This window comes from Ranitomeya imitator, chromosome 3 (genome assembly GCF_032444005.1).
Source record: "Ranitomeya imitator isolate aRanImi1 chromosome 3, aRanImi1.pri, whole genome shotgun sequence".
Lineage (NCBI taxonomy): Eukaryota > Metazoa > Chordata > Amphibia > Anura > Dendrobatidae > Ranitomeya > Ranitomeya imitator.
The window spans coordinates 18,822,837-18,846,547 of NC_091284.1; the positions used below are offsets into that span (position 1 = coordinate 18,822,837).

The window sequence follows — 23,711 nt, forward strand, 5'->3', positions numbered from 1 at the left end:
AAAAACCACGATGTTAATTTCTTCGATATTCAGGTTTTAGGTTTATATATTAACCTTTTAGATTGACGACCGCACTGGAGATGTGCAATAATGAAAGTAATCTTCAAAAATTCTAAATGTCTATTAATTCGGGACAAAATGTATTCATTTTATTAATTTGGCAATGTTTTTTACATTTACGTATCACAATCTATTTTACAAATAAAAAATAGAAATAGGGCTTTTTTGGACACTATTTTAGGAAACAGCACAATATTTATTATTTTACTTACATAACGACATTTAATTCATCAGTGGTTTATAGACATCATCATCATCATCACTGTCCCCACTGGGGCTCGCAATCTATATACCCTATGTATTTGGAGTGAGTGAGCAATCCGGAGAACCTCACAGAAACCAACATAAACACGACGAGAACATAGAAATTCCTTGCAGAGATATTTATATAAACCGCTGGTGAAATAACTATTGAGAGTGTCACCAATTTTCTAAGTAAATCTATTTATCCTGCCACTTAGTGATAAATAATATCAGCTGTTTCAACTGATGGCCTATAGAAAGGTGTCTCATTACGAAGGTGCCGCACAAGAAAAATCTCCTGATGGGTAAAACCAGTGAGCTGTCTCAAGACCTGCACAACCTTATTGTTGCAAAAACAAAAGATTGGTTACAGAAGAATTTCTAAACTGTTGAAGGATCCAGTGAGCACTGTTAGGCCATAATCTGGAAGTGGGAAAAAACATAATTTGACCATAAACCAGCCATGACCAGGTGCTCCCCATAAGATATCAGACTGAGGAGTGGAAAGAATTATGAGAAGAGTTGTCCTTTTCTCATTGTTACACATATGATAGTATGACTATGGTTTGATTTCTTTCTTCCTGTGTGAATTGGATGGGTTGTTACTTGTTACCGACATCTGGTGAGAATATCATGCTAATAACACCTTTAGAAATAGATTTACTTAGAAAATTGGTGACGTGTTCAAATACTTATTTCACCCACTGTAAGTGTAAATTTTATTTTATGGTGGTTGACTGAGAATTCACAGGTTACAATAGATTAAAAAAACTCAATTAGATAGAGATCCGATGTTTCCGAACCAAAAACAAGTGTGATTACTAAAGAGACCTAAATCCACAGGTTCAGCAAGAGAGCACCGCTCAGCTCCATTGAGGTGAATGGGAGCGATTGCACTGCTAGCCGCATCAGTCGCTTTCATCCATCTTTTGGTAGAGGGACAACACATGTTGGTACCGAGTGATATAGGGTCTGTCATTTTTGGTAATGGTGGAGTAACAGGGGTTTGACCACCACTTATATTAACTTTTATGACCTGTCTAATTGACGAGTTCTAAAAGTCATCTGTCGGCAATCAACTCCTTTAATGCAAAAACGTTGTCATTTTTTGATGAGTTATTGTAAAATATTCATGTTACAAGACCTAAAAACATCAGTCCGGTTGGATAATGTGACATTTGAGAGATGATAAATGAGATTGTCGCATTACGAGAGTTAGATTCCATTAAAGTAACAATTTAGGGCAAAAAAGTAACTTTTCTCAGCGAAGGTTATTATTCTAAGCATAATGAGAGGACCCCGGCCGGCCAGAAACTTTCCACAGAAAGTCTTTTTGTTCATCTCCTGCCCATTAAATATTAATCCCAAATCAGCAGATTACATTTTAGATTAGATTAAATTTCATTTCAATTTGATCCGTAGCGGAGAAAGTATCACTGGGGTTTTATTAGAAAAGCCGAAGAGAAAAAAAAAAAAGTCTAAAAAGTTACAATACAGATTCTCCAAGCACAAGACCCATGTAAACTTCCATATTGATGATTTTTTAGCCTGAAAATTGTGGAAGTGATATATATATATATTTTTTTTTGGTTGGGTAAGGATTGAATTGGTCTATCGCCGCTTGATTTTTTCATTGGGGTTCTCTTTTTGGCCAAGTTGCCAAGCCTGTTAATGTGAGGGTCACAAGTTAGATGCCCAGCTTGACTTAACCACGGTATGTAGAGGCTCATGAGCCAGGTCCAGGAATATGTGGACCCCTGAGGGCCCCGTATCTGTTTGGCCAAGTTGGCAGGAATGTTATTTTGAGGATTACGAGTAATGATGACCAATGGGGCTTAATAACATTTGTCAGGGCTCGTGGGTCAGTATTCAGGGTGCCTTGTATCATATCGTTCCTTTGTGGCTTGGTTTACAGATTTGTTATTGTGAGGATCAAGAATAATATTTGCCAGAAGGACTAAATCACAGTCTATGGTGCATCGTGGCCCAATTCCAGGTGTATATGGTTGTTTTTGGCACAGCGGAGATTATCACACTACGTAATCAGAAAATTAAGAGGATTGTACACTCTCGAGTGTGATCCCCAAATCAATGGAACGGATGAAAATCCAGAGACTACAAGCAAGGTTTTTTTTTTATTAACACCAACGCATTTCGGTGCTTTTCTCAAGGTGGAAAAGCCAAATGGCACCCGTATATTAGTTGTTTGTTTATCCACTTCTCATTGACCAAGTTGCCAGGCAAGTTAACCCTGCTGTTGTCTTCGGTCAAAAACGACCGACCTTGAACTTCAATATTCTTTAAAATATTCAAGATGCGGCTCTGAAACCCGTGGCCGACCGACCCATCCTCATTTAAGTCAATCAACCACAAGTTTCAGAACCGCATCTTGAACACCCCAAAAATACCAAAGTTCAAAATCGGTCTCCCCAGACCGAAGACAACAGCAGGGTTTTAATATGGAGATTAAGATTAATAATAACAACATGGACTTAATCACATTGACCAGTTCTTGATGTATCTGGACCTCTTGGTGCCCTTTATGATACCGCATCTCTTCTGCCAAATTGACAGGCATGTTAATGTGAGGATCAAAGGAAATAATACCCAGAAATACTAAATCAAAGTCTCCGGAGGCTCATGGGCCAACTCCAGGTCTGGGTAAATCGTTGGGTGCCCTATTTATTATACTATACAATTGTGTTTAATGATTGTCCATGGCCATGAGGGTGCCCATACTAGTTATTGGACAAAATATCTTTGGGCTTCCACCCTATTCTTTTCGGAAAGAGGCAAATGTGATGATACCTCTGAAAACGTAATACCATACACTGCCCTGAAAAATAATGTCCTCAGCCAGCGCCATTTGGGTCAAGCAGCTTCGGAAACCTTGGGTGGTGGAAGACTATAAACAGCAGAAGACCTGAAGCAATGACACTTTTTGCCTAAGTAATACTTCAACTATCAAGGGCAATAACAACTTCCAGTCTGTTTACAGCCAAAGTGGGAAAAAAATATGAACAAAGAGCCACGATGAAGTCTGCCCTTACCTTGGACGATCAGATACACCTGGGTTGTCCTGGTGTGATGCAGCGTCTGAACCGAGCAGGTATAAGGTCCCTCGTCGTAGACGTCTACTTTCTGGATGCGGAGACTGTATTCGAGAATGCTTCTCTTGTCTAGTTCAACTCGGGGGTCAAGAGACCATTTGTCCTGTCCAGCAAATATAATGCCTGAGCGGTTCAGCCATGCCACTTTGGAGCTCTTGTCTTCTATGAAGCATCTGGAGGAAAAATAGAAACAAGATATATTGAAAAGTGACATCAAAAGGCCGTATAAAAAGTATACTAAGGATTATATCATTCATATATTTAAGGCATTCTCATCATCTTCCTGTAGTTTGACAATACTATGATTCAAACATAAGACCTGCGGTATGGAAGGCAGAAACTCGAACAGTGAGCCATAGACTTCACTGTTATATTTGAATGACTTTTATCTACCTAAAATCCTCAATCTATCTTATGGGGAGCATAATGTAGTGGTATGTACAGACATTTATCTATGGGAAAAAAAAGCTGAAAAGTCAGATTTTGTTTTTTACCATAAGGCTGCTATAGAATAATGGCACAAAAACAATTTCTATAATGACATTTGTATAATACAGTTTTTAAAATAAATATCACAAATAAAGAATGAGGACATATTTGGTATCCTTGTCATTTACACCTCGAGTACAGCACTTATGCCTTTCAGCTATTACATCACATGGTCAATCAAAAGGAACAATAGCCAGTATAAAAGTCTAGGCAGGAAACGCAGCTTCCATTTTAGGGTGAATCTGGCTAAGAGGACATCACTGCTCAGCATTAGAGATAGGAAAGAAGCCATAAATCGTTTAATAAACTGATGTCTCTGTGTAACATGACAGGAATAAAGAATGGTCACCATCCATTTACCTATAGCCATATATGTCCACCAATCGGCACTGGATTCTTATGTTGGCGCATGCGCACTATAAAAATCAGGTTGTCGGCTATTCAAAGAGACATATAGGGTGAGTAAACTTTTTGTTTTTAGCATACACACTAGTCTTTTATTAACATAGTGTCCGGCACAAAGTCTCCACCATTGTTTCCTCTGGTGTATGGTATTTTCTGTAACCTCATAGCGCTGCAGCCAATAACTGAGCTCAACGGCTCTGCCTCAGTCGACAGCACGAGCTTCTGAGCTCACTGACAGCCTGCAGTGCTGTCAACGTGACATCAGCACTGCAGGCAATATCAGAGATCAGAGAATTGGCGCTGGACCTGGGAGAAAGGAGTAAACTGCAGATTGTTTGTCAAAACCAGAGAACTACTTTGATACATTTATATGTTCCCTGCCTCGGCTTTTATACTGGCTATTAAAGTCCAGATTGGCTGTACTATATCTTGTGATAACTGCAAGGCATTATAGCGAATCCCACCCGGTCATGCATGAGATGTTGTGGCAGATGCAGAAAATTGTTTTGATTCATCGGGTCCAGCTATTTTTTTTTATAAAATTCAACACTAATTTGATTGGCGTCTAATCGATTCGCCTCATCCCTAATGATGTCATATAATTAGGCCTGACATTTTATATTAATGTTGCCTCTGCTGTGAAAAACATTTCTATAATTGCTCGGAAAATGACATACAAAGGACGAAAAAGCTGCATAACAAAGTGTAAATGCCCCCCGCCAGCATCGGCAGCTCATGGACGTTCTCCACAGGATGCACTTAGCGCATCACTCCCAGTGCCCACCATTGATGAACAGCATATAATTATATGGCCTGGCCGCGGTGACTAGACAATGTAGGACACCGCAACCATTACGGAGGGAGTCGTCTAGACCAGAGGTCCTGTCCTGATGGACACGTGTTGCTTCTATTCATGTCACATGGAGATAAAATGTTTAGTATATGAAAACTCATCTCCTGCCTTGTGCAAATCATAGGTAATATTCCATTGTGTGACTGTCATCTAATGATCTGCAGCATCACAGGGGGCTTATATACAGGTGTGCTGCTGTGACATCATCAGTGGTGGTAGACAAGTAAACTATGACATCACAAGAGGCGTCACACTGGTCAGCTGCAGTGACATCACAATTGAGATTCAGTCTTCCGAGCTTCTACAATAAACAAACCGCCATTCAGTCCTGTAATCTACTGTGACTTCACAAGTGGGAACTAATGACCTAAGCGGCTGTGACATCATCGTGATAAACCAAGAGTTTGGTCAGATCTTGTGACGTCATAAGTTAGTTACTCTCAAGTAAGCTGTTGGGACATCACAGCTAGTGAAAGGCTACAGCCATTGCCGCCTAGATCTCACAATTACTGGTGGACTGATACATGGAATAAGAGTTTTCATGAAAGTCATGGATAGAATGTTGTATAACAAGCACCTCAACCTTATCAAAATCCTGCAAAAGGGTTATTGGTCCTAAGAGAAGGCTTGTAGGATGTAGTAGAAGGAGTTGGACCTATTCGAGGAAGCGTGTGATCTAATTGAAATGGTTGGATCTAAACTAGGGGGTGCAGGACCTACAAAAGTGGAGTACAACCCAGTAGAAGGGGCGGTAGACCTATGGGTTGGAGGAAGTAATAGAAAGGGCATTGGAGCTAAGAAAAGTGACGTCGCAACTAAGAAAAACAGATAGAAGACCTTATAAAAACAGATAGAAGACCTTGATACAAGAGGAGTAGGTCTTAACAAGGTGAGTATAGAACCTAACATAACAGGTGTAGAACCTAATGCAAAGGATGTAGGACCTAACAGAAGAGAAGTAGGACCTAAAAGAAGAGGCATAGGACCTAACATAAGGGGTGTAGAACCTAACATAAGAGATGTAGAACTAACAGTAGAGGAGTAGGACCTAACACAAGGGATGGAGGACATAACAGAAGATATGCAGGACCTTACAGAAGAGAAGTAGGACCTAATATAAGGGATGTAGGACCTAACAGAAGAGAAATAGGACATGATAAAAGAGAAGTAGGAACAAACATAAGGGATGTAGGACCTAACAGAAGAGGAGTAGGACCTAACATAAGGGATGTTGGACCTAACAGAAAAGGAGTAAGACTGAACATAAGGGATGTAGGTCCTAACAGAAGAGATGTAGGGCCTAACAGAAAAGGAGTAGGACCTAACGGAGGGCGAATAGAACCTAACAAAAGAGGAGTAAGACCTAAGAAAATGGTGTAGGAGCTAAGAGAAGTGAGGTCAGAACTAAGACAAACGGGTATAAAAAGGATTTACAACTTAACACAACATAAGAGATGTAGTACCTACCAAGGGGAGTATAGGACCTAACAGAAGTGGAGTAGGACCTAATAAAGGGTGTATAAGATTTAACAGAAGTGATGTTGTAGAACTTAACAGAAGAGGTGTTGGACCTAACATAAGAGATGTAGAACCTAGAAGAAAATCTGTAGGCTCTGATGGAGGAGTAGGACCAAACAGAGGCAATGTATGACTTAACAGAAGTGTATGATCTAACAGAAGGGGTGTAAAACATATGTGAGGGGGTATATAAATTCAGAGAAGCAGTGTAAGACTTTATAAAGGGATGTGAAAACAATAGATTTGGGGTAGGACCTAACAGAAAAGGTGGATGGCCTAGCAGAAGAGGTGTAGGACCTAGCAGACGGGGTGCAGTAGAGAATGACAATGTTGCTCTGAGGCTTCTAGTGTTTCTACTGTGTTTACAGAAGTGGGAACTCTATGGAAATAAGAATGTAGACAGCCTTAGTGGAACCCCAAGAACCCCACGTCCAACTCCTGGGCTGTCACAATGGATCTCCAACCTTGCCTAGAGCCAGGTGTTGTATCCTATCTATGGATTCTATATTTTATATGTCTCCATAGCAACTTTATGCATAATCTATATGTATAACAAGATATGAAAAACATTATGGAAAGGCTACAAAACAAGAACACCTTCCATCTCACAAGATAATTGGGCATCATTAGGATCTCAAGGACACAGACAAGGTGACGTCCTTCCCCCACAAGTGCTGCACTTTGCACCTCACGATAATAAATAAATGAGTTGATGGTGACTTGTTCTTCCATCTACAGAACAATCCGAGGAAGCTTGTTACTTTAATTACTATGGTGGATTCGGAGCGTCTGCCCCGGAACAGACAAGACACTGACAGATCGCCCATGAGGAAACCATAAATCACCATCTCCCCACATCACAAGAGCGGGAGGTTTTTTTTTCGTCGCTGCTCGGCTCGTTCGCTTTTTCTTGTGTTGTTCTTGTTGGATGGGGCCATTGTCTGGATTAATTTCTGGCTGTTTTGCGCTTGTAATATTTTATGTTGAGTCTATCTGATGTTCTCGCTGCCTTTCCATCACTTGCACTCGTCTTGTTAATTCTGAAGAAAGTGAAGCCAGAGCCGAGCGCCTTCTATAGATAATATCCGCATCAATATTTCTGCTACTCAAGCAGAGCGGCTCGCAGGCAGAAACGTAATTGTTATCTTTTCGGTAAACTCAGCAGCGGAAAAGTGCGGAAAAAGAAAAAAACAGAAAATGCTGAGAATTAGAAAAAGGGGGTTCAGATAAACTGCATAGAAGGTGAAGGAAAGGAGGGCACCGGGTAAGAAATCTGCTTAAGCCACCTTTCGGACCTGTGCCGCACCAAACCCTCTATTCAGAAATGTTCCAGAATGTGTAGGAAGATACCAGAAAAAGCAAAGAACTCTCAGACCCCAGACGAATTCTCAAATCCCTTCAGCAATATCTCGAAAAGCAGCTAAAGACTTGAGGTCAACCACGTAGTTCCTGTAGGACCTTTCTAGAAGGCTATGTGCCACATCAAACCCTCTATTCAGAAATATTCCAGATTGTGTAGGAAGATACCAGAAAAAGCGAAGAACTCTCAGACCCCAGACGAATTCTCAAATCCCTTCAGCAATATCTCGAAAGGCAGCTAAAGACTTGAGGTCAACCACGTAGTTCCTGTTGGACCTTTCTAGAAGGCTATGTGCCGCACCAAACCCTCTATTCAGAAATGTTCTAGAATGTGTAGAAAGATACCAGAAAAAGCGAAGAACTCTCAGACCCCAGAAGAATTTTCAAATCCCTCCAGCAATATCTCAAAAGGCAGCTAAACATATGAGGTCAACCACGTAGTTCCTGTAGGACCTTTCTAGAAGGCTATGTGCCAAACCAAACCCTCTATTCAGAAATGTTTCAGAACGTATAGGAAGATACGAGAAAAGGGGAAGAACTCTCAGACCCCAGACGAATTCTCAAATCCCTTCAGCAATATCTCAAAAGGCAGCTAAAGACTTGAGGTCAACCACGTAGTTCCTGTAGGACCTTTCTAGAAGGCTATATGCTGCACCAAACCCTCTATTCAGAAATGTTCTAGAATGTGTAGGAAGATACCAGAAAAAGCAAAGAACTCTTAGACCCCAGACGAATTCTCAAATTCCTTCAGCAATATCTCGAAAGGCAGCTAAAGACTTGAGGTCAACCACGTAGTTCCTGTAGGACCTTTCAAGAAGGCTATGTGCCGCACCAACCCCTCTATTCAGAAATGTTCTAGAATGTGTAGGAAGATACAAGAAAAAGGGAAGAACTCTCAGGCCCCAAATGAATTCTCAAATCCCTCCAGCAATATCTTGAAAGACAGCTAAAGACTTGTGCTCAACCACGCAGTTCCTGTAGGACCTTTCTAGAAGGCTTTTGTGGCCACATTGGGCGCCAATCGCATGGCACTATCCTCTGACTTTTTAGAGCTCGATGGCAACATCACTAGATGACCTGAGAAGGTCATGAGGGTCCCCAAACTGAGCTGTGTATACACTACCCATATCAATAATGCCTTCTAGGGAACTAGAAAATACTGAAGGGTCTTTCTCATCAAGATACATCTGCATGTGAACAAACATTGCAGCTCAATGTCTCTGCCTCAGGATGACCCCCCGTTATGAGTCTGGGCAGTCATTTTGAGCTGAAGAAGTAAAGATTTCTATGGAGACACACCGAGATCGGTTGATTGCCCCTTTGGACCCAATGACGGAAACCAAAAGGACACAATAATGGTCAATGACGTTCATTGGGCGCCATTGATGTCTGGGATGTATCAAAATTGTTACTGCCGTCAATTTTTCTGCTACGAATGGAAAACAAAAAAACAATGGAATGAAAAAAACATTAAAAAAATAGCCTCGGAACTAGATGCTACAAATGTTACCCAAATTATACATTTTAAGGGTCTTTTTCCCACTTTTTGGTTGGCTCTTTACTTTCAACCAATTTTGCATCAAAAAGTTTTGCTTCAATGTAGCATAATTTTAATAGAATCTATCAGCAGGATATTTGTTGCTATGTAATCTGACAGCAGCATGAGGTATGGGCAGAGACCCTGCTTATGGGCAGAGACCCTGCTTCCAGCGATGTGTCACTTAGTTTCCAGAGTGAAGCAGTTATGACAGAATCACAATTTTCACTGTTGCAGATATAGCAGGGCTATGATGTTGTGCAACCCACCATCACCACAACTTTGTGTATATTGTAACAAGAGACAAAGCTGCTAATCAGTGGTAGGGGTGTGGTTGGACTAGGACGCACGAGACACCTAGTCCTACAATGATAATCTCCTGCTGATAAACCACTGATTCTAGGTAAACAGCCCAGTAGGTGATACTTACGGTTTCTGCTCCTACACTATGCTGCTCTCGGATTACACAGTAAAACCAGCACAGATTCCCTTGAAGCCACGCTCCGTTCCACAAGCCCATTCCCTTTTCTTTAAGCCACACGTAAAATAAATGAAGCCCAAAGTCTGGACATCAGTTCTAAGTCTTGCGTTGCATTTAGCTTAATAGGTCTGACCCCAACGTCTATGACCGGACACTTATGAAGCAATGAGTAACCCTCCATCTGCACGATCGGGGCTCAGTTATTGGATTGCACCGTTCCGCAATCGGTTCATTTCCCCTTTAAGTGATCGTTTACATGTTTTAGATTCATTGTATCATATTGTACCTTTTAATTCAAGAATTTATGCAGCGGATTTCTGTAGGAAAATGTTACCAAAAAAAAAGAAAACTTGGAATCAGCGAAGTGTGAAATCCTCCGAGACCGCCATTAGCAGTAAACTATCAAACTGCGGGGTCACGCCAGCCGAATATGTTTCCCCGTGGTTGTCATGGAGATGGAACCGTAAAGCCTTTTTAACTTGGCAACATTGTCGGTGCAGAAGCCCCCTACCCCATCCCAGGCGCCCCTTCTACTTGATGACTGTGCAGCGTTAGCATTTTAGGTCCCACCCGCTGAGCACAAAGAGGAGCAAAGTCGCTGAGGGAATATTTTAGGTTTTCTGCAGATCCGCCCTGTGCACTCTACAAAAATGAGGGCAGCGTGTGCTCTTTAGCGGGGCGACCCGGGTCACCTAATAAATATTTATACTGAAAAATTACACTAATCATCCCAGCGGTAAAATGGCCGGATGGTGTAATAATGGCAGAAGCTGAAAGTGGAGCAAGAAAAAAATCTGTAAGTGCAGAAAAACCGCAACCACGACCACCGTACAGAAAGCCGAGATCTCCAGAAACGGAGACTGACGGCCGGCGGCATCCGACGTACAGGAGAATATCAGGCTGGGATACTGCGATGTGGAGGCAACACTGTAAGGCCGGCCTCACACTAGCGTGTTTTACGGACGTAAGAGGGGTGCTGAAAATACAGATTGCATACGGTACAATTATTCTCTATGCCCCTGCTCCTATCTGCCGTATTTTAATGATCAGTATTATACGGCTTTCTACGGCCGTAGAAAATCGCAGCATGCTGCGTTTGTCACCGTATTGCGCAAAAAATACGCCAATGAAAGTCTATGGGGACCAGAAAAATACGGATTACACACCGACCAGCAGTGTGACTTGCGAAAAATACGCAGCGGTGTTCTAGCGAAAAGCCGGCAATTCAGTGCGGTGTACAGTAAAATCACACTGACAGAATAGAATAGGTATAATAAATGTCTACACATAGTATAGGGGTATATATACATATATATATATATATATATATATATATATATATATATGTCAGTGAGACACATATATTCAGTTATATGAAAAAGTTTGGGCACCCCTATTAATCTTAAGCTTAGTGGTTCATAAAAATTGTTTTTTTTTTTCCAACAGCTTTTCAGTTTCATATATCTAATAATTGTTGGACACAGTAATGTTTCTGCCTTGAAATGAGGTTTATTGTACTAACAGAAAATGTGCAATCTGCATTCAAACAAAATTTGACAGGTGCATAAGTATGGGCACCCTTATCATTTTCTTGTTTTAAATACTCCTACCTACTTTTTACTGACTTACTAAAGCACTTTTTTTTGTTTTCTAACCTCATTGAGCTTTGAGCTTCATAGCCAGGTGTATGCAATCATGAGAAAAGCTACTTAAAGTGGCCACTTGCAAGTTGTTCTCCTGTTTGAATCTCCTCTGAAGAGTGGCATCATGGGCTCCTCAAAACAACTGTCTAATGATCTGAAAACAAAGATTATTCAGCATAGTTGTTCAGGGGAAGGATACAAAAAGCTGTCTCAGAGATTTAACCTGTCAATTTTCACTGTGAGGAACATAGTAAGGAAATGGAAGAACACAGGTACAGTTCTTGTTAAGGCCAGAAGTGGCAGGCCAAGAAAAACATCAGAAAGGCAGAGAAGAAGAATGGTGAGATCAGTCAAGGACAATACTCAGACCTCCTCTAGAGAGCTGCAGCATCATCTTGCTGCAGATGGTGTCACTGTGCATCGGTCAACTATACAACGCACTTTGCACAAGGAGAAGCTGTATGGGAGAGTGATGCGAAAGAAGCCGTTTCTGCAAGCACGCCACAAACAGAGTTGGCTGAGGTATGCAAAAGCACATTTGGAGAAGCCAATTTCTTTTCGGAAGAAGGTCCTGTGGACTGATGAAACCAAGATTGAGTTGTTTGGTCATACAAAAAGGCGATATGCATGGCGGCCAAAAAACACAGCATTCCAAGAAAAAAACTTGCTACCCACAGTAAAATTTAGTGCAGGTTCCATCATGCTTTGGGGCTGTGTGGCCAATGCCGGCGCCAGGAATCTTGTTAAAGTTGAGGGACGCATGGATTCCTCTCAGTATCAGCAGATTCTTGACAATAATGTTCATGAATCACTGACAAAGTTGAAGTTACGCAGGGGATGGATCTTTCAGCAAGACAATGATCCAAAACACCGCTCCAAATCTACTCAGGCATTCATGCAGAGGAACAATTACACTGTTGTTTTTTTATTTTACCTTTCTTACAGAGCGAGGGTCTTCAGGTGGATTACCAGTATAATAAACTATTCCAACAACCTGTGTATTTATTTCATTAAAATACTTTGTAATAATGTGTGTGTGGGTTTTTTAACCATTTCATACTATTGGATTAATAATGGATAGGTGTCATAATTGACGCCTTTCCATTATTAATCTGGCTTAATGTCACCTTACAATAGCAAGGTGGCATTAACCCTTCATTACCCCATATCCTACATGGGAATGGGAAGAGAGTGGCCAAGTGCCAGAATAGGCGCATCTTCCAGATGTACCTTTTCTGGGGTGGCTGGGGGCAGGTGTTTTTAGCCCAGGGGGGGCAATAACCATGGACCCTCTCCAGGCTATTAATATCTGCCCTCAGTCACTGGCTTTACCATTCTGGCGGAGAAAATTGCGCGGGAGCCCACGCCAATTTTTTCCGCCATTTAACCATTTAATTTAATAGCTAGAGCGGCCAAATGTTGCACATACACACTACTGACATTACGGGCTTGTTCACTGTGCGCGCAGCTCATGTGTTCTGGTTTCACACTACTGACATTAGTAGTGTGGAATCTGCAAAAAAAATGGGGATATGAGATGGTTTACTGTATGTAATCATGTCTCATATCATGTCGGGTTTAGGAAGGAGAAATGAAAAGCCGGCAATTGAATTACCGGCTTTCTGCTATCTAGCGCTGTATGATATATATATATATATATATATATATATATATATATATGTGTCTCACTGACATATATATATATAGACAGTATATATGTTTTTACGATTTTTTGAGCACATGGATCTATTGTATGTCCGTATGTCGGTTTTGCAAGCCTGCGAGAAAATCTCGCAGTACGGATGCCATACGGATTACATACGGAGGATGCCATGCGCAAAATACGCTGACACACCCTGCCTACGGAGGAGCTACGGATCACCATTTTTTGAATTTTGTGGCTTATTTCGGCCGTAAAATACGGACCGTATTTTTATACGCTGAGTGTGAGGCCGGCCTAAGAGCGACACATCTGTGTAAGTGTGGCCACCACAGAGAAATGGAAACATTGTTTGCAAAAGTGGCATCCAACATGCTTCTTTTTATTTCCTCAATTTCACTATTTTTCCAGTGATCCCCATAGACTTTACTGGACAAGTCTAATCTGTGAAACCGATGACAATAGGGGCAGTATTATGGCATTATTAGTTTTTTAGTAGTTATATTTTTGTACATAAGGGCAGTATTATAGTAGTTTTATTCTTGTTCATAGGAGCAGTATTATAGTAGTTATATTCTTGTATATAGGAGCAGTATTATAGCAGTTATATTCTTGTACATAGGGGCAGTATTATAGTAGTTATATTCTTGTACATAGGGGCAGTATTATAGTAGTTATATTCTTGTACATAGGGGCAGTATTATAGTAGTTATATTCTTGTACATAGGAGCAGTATTATAGTAGTTATATTCTTGTACATAGGGGCAGTATTATTGTAGTTATATTCTTGTACATAGGGGCAGTATTATAGTAGTTATATTATTGTATATAGGAGCAGTATTATAGTAGTTATATTCTTGTATATAGGAGCAGTATTATAGCAGTTATATTCTTGTACATAGGGGCAGTATTATAGTAGTTATATTCTTGTATATAGGAGCAGTATTATAGCAGTTATATTCTAGTACATAGGAGCAGTATTATAGTAGTTATATTCTTGTACATAGGGGCAGTATTATAGCAGTTATATTCTTGTATATAGGAGCAGTATTATAGTAGTTATATTCTTGTATATAGGAGCAGTATTATAGCAGTTATATTCTTGTACATAGGGGCAGTATTATAGTAGTTATATTCTTGTATATAGGAGCAGTATTATAGCAGTTATATTCTAGTACATAGAGGCAGTATTATAGTAGTCATATTCTTGTACATAGGAGCAGTATTATAGTAGTTATATTCTTGTATATAGGGAGCAGTATTATAGTAGTTATATTCTTGTACATAGGAGCAGTATTATAGTAGTTATATTCTTGTACATAGGAGCAGTATTATAGTAGTTATATTCTTGTACATAGGGGCAGTATTATAGTAGTTATATTCTTGTACATAGGGGCAGTATTATAGTAGTTATATCCTTGTACATAGGGGCAGTATTATAGTAGTTATATTCTTGTATATAGGAGCAGTATTATAGCAGTTATATTCTTGTACATAGGGGCAGTATTATAGTATTTACTAGATTGTGGCCCGATTCTAACGCATCAGGTATTCTAGAATATGCATGTCCCCGTAGTAAATGGATGATGATGATTCCAGAATTCGCGGCAGACTGTGCCCGTCGCTAATTGGTCGAGGCAACCTTTATGACATCATCATCGCCATGGCAACCATTATGACATCTACGTCGATACTGTGCCCGTCGCTAAATCAGAAACGTGGGATTTCTACGTCCTTTATGACATCATCGTCGCTGTGCCCGTTGCTGATTGGTCGAGGCCTGGTGGCCTCGACCAATCAGAGACGTGGGATTTCCAGGACAGACAGACAGACAGACAGACAGACAGAAAAACCCTTAGACAATTATATATATAAATAGATATTCTTGTACATAGGAGCAGTATTATAGTAGTTATATTATTGTACATAGGAGCAGTATTATAGTAGTTATATTCTTGTACATAGGAGCAGTATTATAGTAGTTATATTCTTGTACATAGGGGCAGTATTATAGTAGTCATATTCTTGTACATAGGAGCAGTATTATAGTAGTTATATTCTTGTACATAGGAGTAGTATTATAGTAGTTATATTCTTGTACATAGGGGCAGTATTATAGTAGTTATATTCTTGTACATAGGAGCAGTATTATAGTAGTCATATTCTTGTACATAGGGGCACTATTATAGTAGTCATATTCTTGTGTATAGGAGCAGTATTATAGTAGTTATATTCTTATACATAGGGGCAGTATTATAGTAGTTATATTCTTGTACATAGGGGCAGTATTTTAGTAGTTATATTCTTGTACATAGGGGCAGTATTATAGTAGTTATATTCTTGTACATATGAGCAGTATTATAGTAGTTATATTCTTGTGTATAGGAGCAGTATTATAGTAGTTATAGTCTTGTACATAGGGGCAGTATTATAGTAGTTATATTCTTGTACATAGGAGCAGTATTATAGTAGTTATATTCTTGTACATAGGGGCAGTATTATAGTAGTTATATTCTTGTACATAGGAGCAGTATTATAGTAGTTATATTCTTGTACATAGGAGCAGTATTATAGTAGTTATATTCTTGTGTATAGGAGCAGTATTATAGTAGTTATATTCTTATACATAGGGGCAGTATTATAGTAGTTATATTCTTGTACATAGGGGCAGTATTATAGTAGTTATATTCTTGTACATAGGGGCAGTATTATAGTAGTTATATTCTTGTAGATAGGGGTAGTATTATAGTAGTTATATTCTTGTACATAGGGGCAGTATTATAGTAGTTATATTCTTGTACATAGGGGTAGTATTATAGTAGTTATATTCTTGTACATAGGGGCAGTATTATAGTAGTTATATTCTTGTACATAGGAGCAGTATTATAGTAGTTATATTCTTGTGTATAGGAGCAGTATTATAGTAGTTATAGTCTTGCACATAGGGGCAGTATTATAGTAGTTATATTCTTGTACATATGAGCAGTATTATAGTAGTTATATTCTTGTGTATAGGAGCAGTATTATAGTAGTTATAGTCTTGTACATAGGGGCAGTATTATAGTAGTTATATTCTTGTACATAGGGGCAGTATTATAGTAGTTATATTCTTGTACATAGGAGCAGTATTATAGTAGTTATATTCTTGTGTATAGGAGCAGTATTATAGTAGTTATAGTCTTGCACATAGGGGCAGTATTATAGTAGTTATATTCTTGTACATAGGGGCAGTATTATAGTAGTTATATTCTTGTACATATGAGCAGTATTATAGTAGTTATATTCTTGTGTATAGGAGCAGTATTATAGTAGTTATAGTCTTGTACATAGGGGCAGTATTATAGTAGTTATATTCTTGTACATAGGAGCAGTATTATAGTAGTTATATTCTCGTACATAGGGGCAGTATTATAGTAGTTATATTCTTGTACATAGGAGCAGTATTATAGTAGTTATATTCTTGTACATAGGAGCAGTATTATAGTAGTTATATTCTTGTGCATAGGGGCATTATTATAGTAGTTATATTCTCGTACATAGGGGCAGTATTATAGTAGTTATATTCTTATACATAGGAGCAGTATTATAGTAGTTATATTCTTGTACATAGGGGCAGTATTATAGTAGTTATAGTCTTGTACATAGGGGCAGTATTATAGTAGTTATATTCTTGTACATAGGAGCAGTATTATAGTAGTTATATTCTTGTACATAGGGGCAGTATTATAGTAGTTATATTCTTGTACATAGGAGCAGTATTATAGTAGTTATATTCTTGTACATAGGAGCAGTATTATAGTAGTTATATTCTTGTACATAGGAGCAGTATTATAGTAGTTATATTCTTGTACATAGGAGCAGTATTATAGTCGTTATATTCTTGTACATAGGAGCAGTATTATAGTAGTTATATTCTTGTACATAGGAGCAGTATTATAGTAGTTATATTCTTGTACATAGGGCAGTATTATAGTAGTTATATTCTTGTACATAGGGCAGTATTATAGTAGTTATATTCTTGTACATAGGGGCAGTATTATAGTAGTTATATTCTTGTACATAGGGGCAGTATTATAGTCGTTATATTCTTGTACATAGGGGCAGTATTATAGTAGTTATATTCTTGTACATAGGGGCAGTATTATAGTCGTTATATTCTTGTACATAGGAGCAGTATTATAGTAGTTATATTCTTGTATATAAGGGGCAGTATTATAGTAGTTATATTCTTGTACATAGGAGCAGTATTATAGTAGTTATATTCTTGTACATAGGGGCAGTATTATAGTAGTTATATTCTTGTACATAGGGGCAGTATTATAGTAGTTATATTCTTGTACATAGGAGCAGTATTATAGTAGTTATATTCTTGTACATAGGGGCAGTATTATAGTAGTTATTCTTTTGCATATAGTTGGCAGTATTTGGTCAGTTATGTTGCTGTTGTTCAGACTCCAGTACATCTGTGGACATAGACTTTCTTTCCATTCCTCTTGGTGTATGAATATTTGATCTTATGGTGATAGAGGAGTAACATTGTGCCATTGATTGAGTTTTATTTCTCGCCTTATCTTTCTATATGACTATGTGCAGTTTGTAGTCCGTGACTTTATCCAAATCTCTAGAATTTAGTGCACAATATATTTTTTTCCCCGTTTTCTTGTTCTATATAGCAGACAGCAGATTTTTTCCTTTTGTCCAGAAAACTAAACACTATGTGGCACTGATTCACTAGACTGAGACAGCTGAATGTAGCACATTTGCATATTCCTGAGCTCGTTAGGGGCCTGTGTACATGTGCAGCAGCAGAGCGGTGTGGTGATACATAATGGCACTTGTGTGGCCGGATCACCGGACCTGAGATGTGCGGGACCGAGTCTCATCGCCGTCCAATGGGGTTGTAGTTAGTTCCTTTAACCCCTTCCCTACATGATTTCCGTTATTGTTTCTCCACCTCCTTGCGAAAGCTGCAACTTTTTTTTTATAATTTGTCCATTATCACAGACAAGTGGGAGATTGTTTTTTTTTGCAGTTTGAACCATTTATTTTACCATTCAATGTTGGACCCAGGTTGGGTGACAATGTGCAAAAAAAAACAAAAAAAAAATTCATTAAAATGACCTGACCATAGAATTCTACATTTACCGAAATATCAAACACATGCAGGTTTTTTTTTTTTTGTAAGTGATAAAAAAAAATCTGGAAATTGCAATAAAGCTCCTTTGCTTGTGTCGCCATTTTCCAAGACTCGTAACATTTTGATGATCCTTTGCAGCGACGTGAAAGCTTACTTCTGTGTACTGACCTGTGATTTTTTTATTGATAATATTTTGGAGCATTTTAATCATTTCTTGTTACGTTTTTTGCGCTGCTGCAGTCACCAAAATAACGTAAATTTGACATTTTGACCATTTATCTCTCAAAGGCGAATATGGATCATATTCATTCATTTTATATTTTGATAGAATGGACTTTAACAGACGCTGAGATACCATAAATGTGTATATTAAGTGTTATTAGTGCTGTATTTTTAATAGGGTAATTTAGATTATTTTAATCTTTTATTTTCAATATTTTTAAAACAAATATACATTTACGGTACTTTATTTTTTTTAGTTTTAGGGGACTTCAATCACTTGTATGCAAAATTGCCATTCTCCCATGAATGCCGCCACTGCCTGGACTTTAGATGGGTTTCGTATTGGCAGATACGGGGTCTTCAGCAGGTTTTGGCTGCCATAACAATCCATTGGCACTTCAAGTCTTCTATCCCAGGAAGCCAATTTTCTGACTCTCCCACTTCCATCTCCTTATCGGAACGGATGGAAGAGTTGTCATCCGACAACCACTTCCTGACCAAATTGATGGAAGTGGCTCATAAGTGGAGAAAAGAAAAGACCACGGAATTCAGTAGTTACTTTTTATATAAAGGAGAACCCAGACAAATTGCTCTGTCCTCATGTACGTAGCCCACCAATAGGTTTGAGGATTTTATATGAGAAGTCACTGAAATTGCAGAGGATGAATTGTATAGAGAAGATTCGGATCAATGAGTGGCTACAAACTGATCCATAACATATGAGGACAGGAGCCATGGAGAAAACCCAATTTCATTAATTAACCTCCCTAAACAGCCTTAGATGCAGATTTCCTTTTTAAAGGCATACACACACAATTTGTGGACCTCAATGGAAACTTTGATTCCTTTATGGTAAAGTAAAACAAAGCAATTTTCCCCTTAGCATATCTTTTCAATGTTGATACATTGTTGCCAAACCAGTAATTCCCAGTAGACTGTAGACGTTATAAAAGTATAAATGGCAGTACAATGGACATCTCACGATATAGAGGGGAATGGGATCATTATCCCGCTGCTGACAACATCCTCAGAAGAAGGTCATAAGATGACGGCACTGCTGAGAAGATAATATAAGAAGCGATGATGTGAGGTATAAGGGCTGACAGCGCTGCTCTATCATTACACTTGTCTCCTACCTGACCCTATTCTGTATATAGGACAACCTTGTAGCTACAGCAGGTGGTTTCAACCCCCAGACGCCTGAAACGGATTTTTAATCTGGTTCCTGCTGGGATGACATTACTATCAGACAGGAGGCTGGTCAAGAAAAGAAGAATATACGTTATAAGCAAAAATGGATTCAAGTCTATGCCCATCACTCACAAAACATAAAATTTCACTTTTCTGATATAGAAAAATAATAAAAACATTGACATAGTGCTATATTATAAGAATCTGTCTGCAGCCACCACTAGGGGGAGCTCCATGTATACAGAGATACATGATAAGATCCTGTCTGCAGCCACCACTAGGGGGAGCTCCCTGTATACAGAGATACATGATAAGATCCTGTCTGCAGCCACCACTAGGGGGAGCTCCCTGTATACAGAGACACATGATAAGATTCTGTCTGCATCTACCACTAGGGGGAGCTCCCTGTATACAGAGATACATGATAAGATCCTGTCTGCAGCCACCACTAGGGGGAGTTCCCTGTATACAGAGATACATGATAAGATCCTGTCTACAGTCACCACTAGGGGGAGCTCCCTGTATACAGAGGTACATGATAAGATCCTGTCTGCAGCCACCGCTAGGGGGAGCTCCCTGTATACAGAGATACATGATAAGATCCTGTCTGCAGTCACCAGTAGGGGGAGCTCCCTGTATACAGAGATACATGATAATATCCTGTCTGCAGCCACCGCTAGGGGGAGCTCCCTGTATACAGAGATACATGATAAGATCCTGTCTGCAGCCACCAGTAGGGGGAGCTCCCTGTATACAGAGAAACATGATAAGATCCTGTCTGCAGCCACCACTAGGGGGAGCTCCCTGTATACAGAGATACATGATAAGATTCTGTCTGCAGTCACCACTAGGGGGAGCTCCCTGTATACAGAGGTACATGATAAGATCCTGTCTGCAGCCACCACTAGGGGGAGCTCCCTGTATACAGAGATACATGATAAGATCCTGTTTGCAGCCACCACTAGGGGGAGCTCCCTGTATACAGAGATACATGATAAGATCCTGTCTGCAGTCACCACTAGGGGGAGCTCCCTGTATACAGAGATACATGATAAGATCCTGTCTGCAGTCACCACTAGGGGGAGCTCCCTGTATACAGAGATACATGATAAGATCCTGTCTGCAGCCACCACTAGGGGGAGCTCCCTGTATACAGAGATACATGATAAGATCCTGTCTGCAGCCACCACTAGGGGGAGCTCCCTGTATATAGAGATACATGATAAGATCCTGTCTGCAGTCACCACTAGGGGGAGCTCCCTGTATACAGAGATACATGATAAGATCCTGTCTGCAGCCACCACTATGGGGAGCTCCCTGTGTACAGAGATACATGATAAGATCCTGTCTGCAGCCACCACTAGGGGGAGCTCCCTGTGTACAGAGATACATGATAAGATCCTGTCTGCAGTCACCACTAGGGGGAGCTCCCTGTATACAGAGATACATGATAAGATCCTGTCTGCAGCCACCACTAGGGGGAGCTCCCTGTATACAGAGATACATGATAAGATCCTGTCTGCAGCCACCACTAGTGGGAGCTCCCTGTATACAGAGATACATGATAAGATCCTGTCTGCAGCCACCACTAGGGGGAGCTCCCTGTATACAGAGATACATGATAAGATCCTGTCTGCAGCCACCACTAGGGGGAGCTCCCTGTGTACAGAGATACATGATAAGATCCTGTCTGCAGCCACCACTATGGGGAGCTCCCTGTGTACAGAGATACATGATAAGATCCTGTCTGCAGCCACCACTAGGGGGAGCTCCCTGTGTACAGAGATACATGATAAGATCCTGTCTGCAGTCACCACTAGGGGGAGCTCCCTGTATACAGAGATACATGATAAGATCCTGTCTGCAGCCACCACTAGGGGGAGCTCCCTGTATACAGAGATACATGATAAGATCCTGTCTGCAGCCACCACTAGTGGGAGCTCCCTGTATACAGAAATACATGATAAGATCCTGTCTGCAGCCACCACTAGGGGGAGCTCCCTGTATACAGAGATACATGATAAGATCCTGTCTGCAGCCACCACTAGTGGGAGCTCCCTGTATACAGAGATACATGATAAGATCCTGTCTGCAGTCACCACTAGGGGGAGCTCCCTGTATACAGAGATACATGATAAGATCCTGTCTGCAGTCACCACTAGTGGGAGCTCCCTGTATACAGAGATACATGATAAGATCCTGTCTGCAGTCACCACTAGGGGGAGCTCCCTGTATACAGAGATACATGATAAGATCCTGTCTGCAGCCATCACTAGGGGGAGCTCCCTGTATACATAGATACATGATAAGATCCTGTCTGCAGTCACCACTAGGGGGAGCTCCCTGTATACAGAGATACATGATAAGATCCGGTCTGCAGTCACCACTAGGAGGAGCTCCCAGTATACAGAGACACATGATAAGATCCTGTCTGCAGCCACCACTAGAGGGAGCTCCCTGTATACATAGATACATGATAAGATCCTGTCTGCAGTCACCACTAGGGGGAGCTCCCTGTATACAGAGGTACATGATAAGATCCTGTCTGCAGTCACCACTAGGAGGAGCTCCCAGTATACAGAGACACATGATAAGATCCTGTCTGCAGCCACCACTAGGGGCAGCTCCCAGTATACAGAGACACATGATAAGATCCTGTCTGCAGCCACCACTAGGGGGAGCTCCCTGTATACAGAGACACATGATAAGATCCTGTCTGCAGCCACCACTAGGGGCAGCTCCCAGTATACAGAGACACATGATAAGATCCTGTCTGCAGCCACCACTAGGGGGAGCTCCCTGTATACAGATACATGATAAGATCCTGTCTGCAGTCACCACTAGGGGGAGCTCCCTGTATACAGAGACACATGATAAGATCCTGTCTGCAGCCACCACTAGGGGCAGCTCCCAGTATACAGAGACACATGATAAGATCCTGTCTGCAGCCACCACTAGGGGGAGCTCCCTGTATACAGATACATGATAAGATCCTGTCTGCAGCCACCACTAGGGGGAGCTCCCTGTATACAGAGATACATGATAAGATCCTGTCTGCAGCCACCACTAGGGGGAGCTCCCTGTATACAGAGATACATGATAAGATCCTGTCTGCTGCCACCATTAGGGGGAGCTCCCTGTATACAGAGATACATGATAAGATCCTGTATGCAGTCACCACTAGGGGGAGCTCCCTGTATACAGAGATACATGATAAGATCCTGTCTGCAGCCACCACTAAGGGCAGCTCCCTGTATACAGAGATACATGATAAGATCCTGTCTGCAGCCACCACTAGGGGGAGCTCCCTGTATACAGAGATACATGATAAGATCCTGTCTGCAGTCACCACTAGGGGGAGCTCCCTGTATACAGAGATACATGATAAGATCCTGTCTGCAGTCACCACTAGGGGGAGCTCCCTGTATACAGAGGTACATGATAAGATCCTGTCTGCAGTCACCACTAGGAGGAGCTCCCAGTATACAGAGACACATGATAAGATCCTGTCTGCAGCCACCACTAGGGGCAGCTCCCAGTATACAGAGACACATGATAAGATCCTGTCTGCAGCCACCACTAGGGGGAGCTCCCTGTATACAGATACATGATAAGATCCTGTCTGCAGCCACCACTAGGGGGAGCTCCCTGTATACAGAGATACATGATAAGATCCTGTCTGCAGCCACCACTAGGGGGAGCTCCCTGTATACAGAGATACATGATAAGATTCTGTCTGCAGTCACCACTAGGGGCAGCTCCCTGTATACAGAGATACATGATAAGATCCTGTCTGCAGTCAC

General features: G+C 40.6%; 1 protein-coding gene across 2 annotated transcripts in view; it reads right to left on the reverse strand.

Moving 5' to 3' along the window:
- The window catches only part of LSAMP (limbic system associated membrane protein), a 1,005,909-nt gene that overhangs the window by 574,155 nt on the left and 408,043 nt on the right, over positions 1–23,711 (reverse strand). For both annotated transcript variants that reach the window (XM_069760567.1, XM_069760568.1), the window contains exon 2: positions 3,354–3,586. In XM_069760567.1, the coding sequence (XP_069616668.1) occupies positions 3,354–3,586 (233 nt within the window). The remainder of the gene's footprint in view (positions 1–3,353; positions 3,587–23,711) is intronic.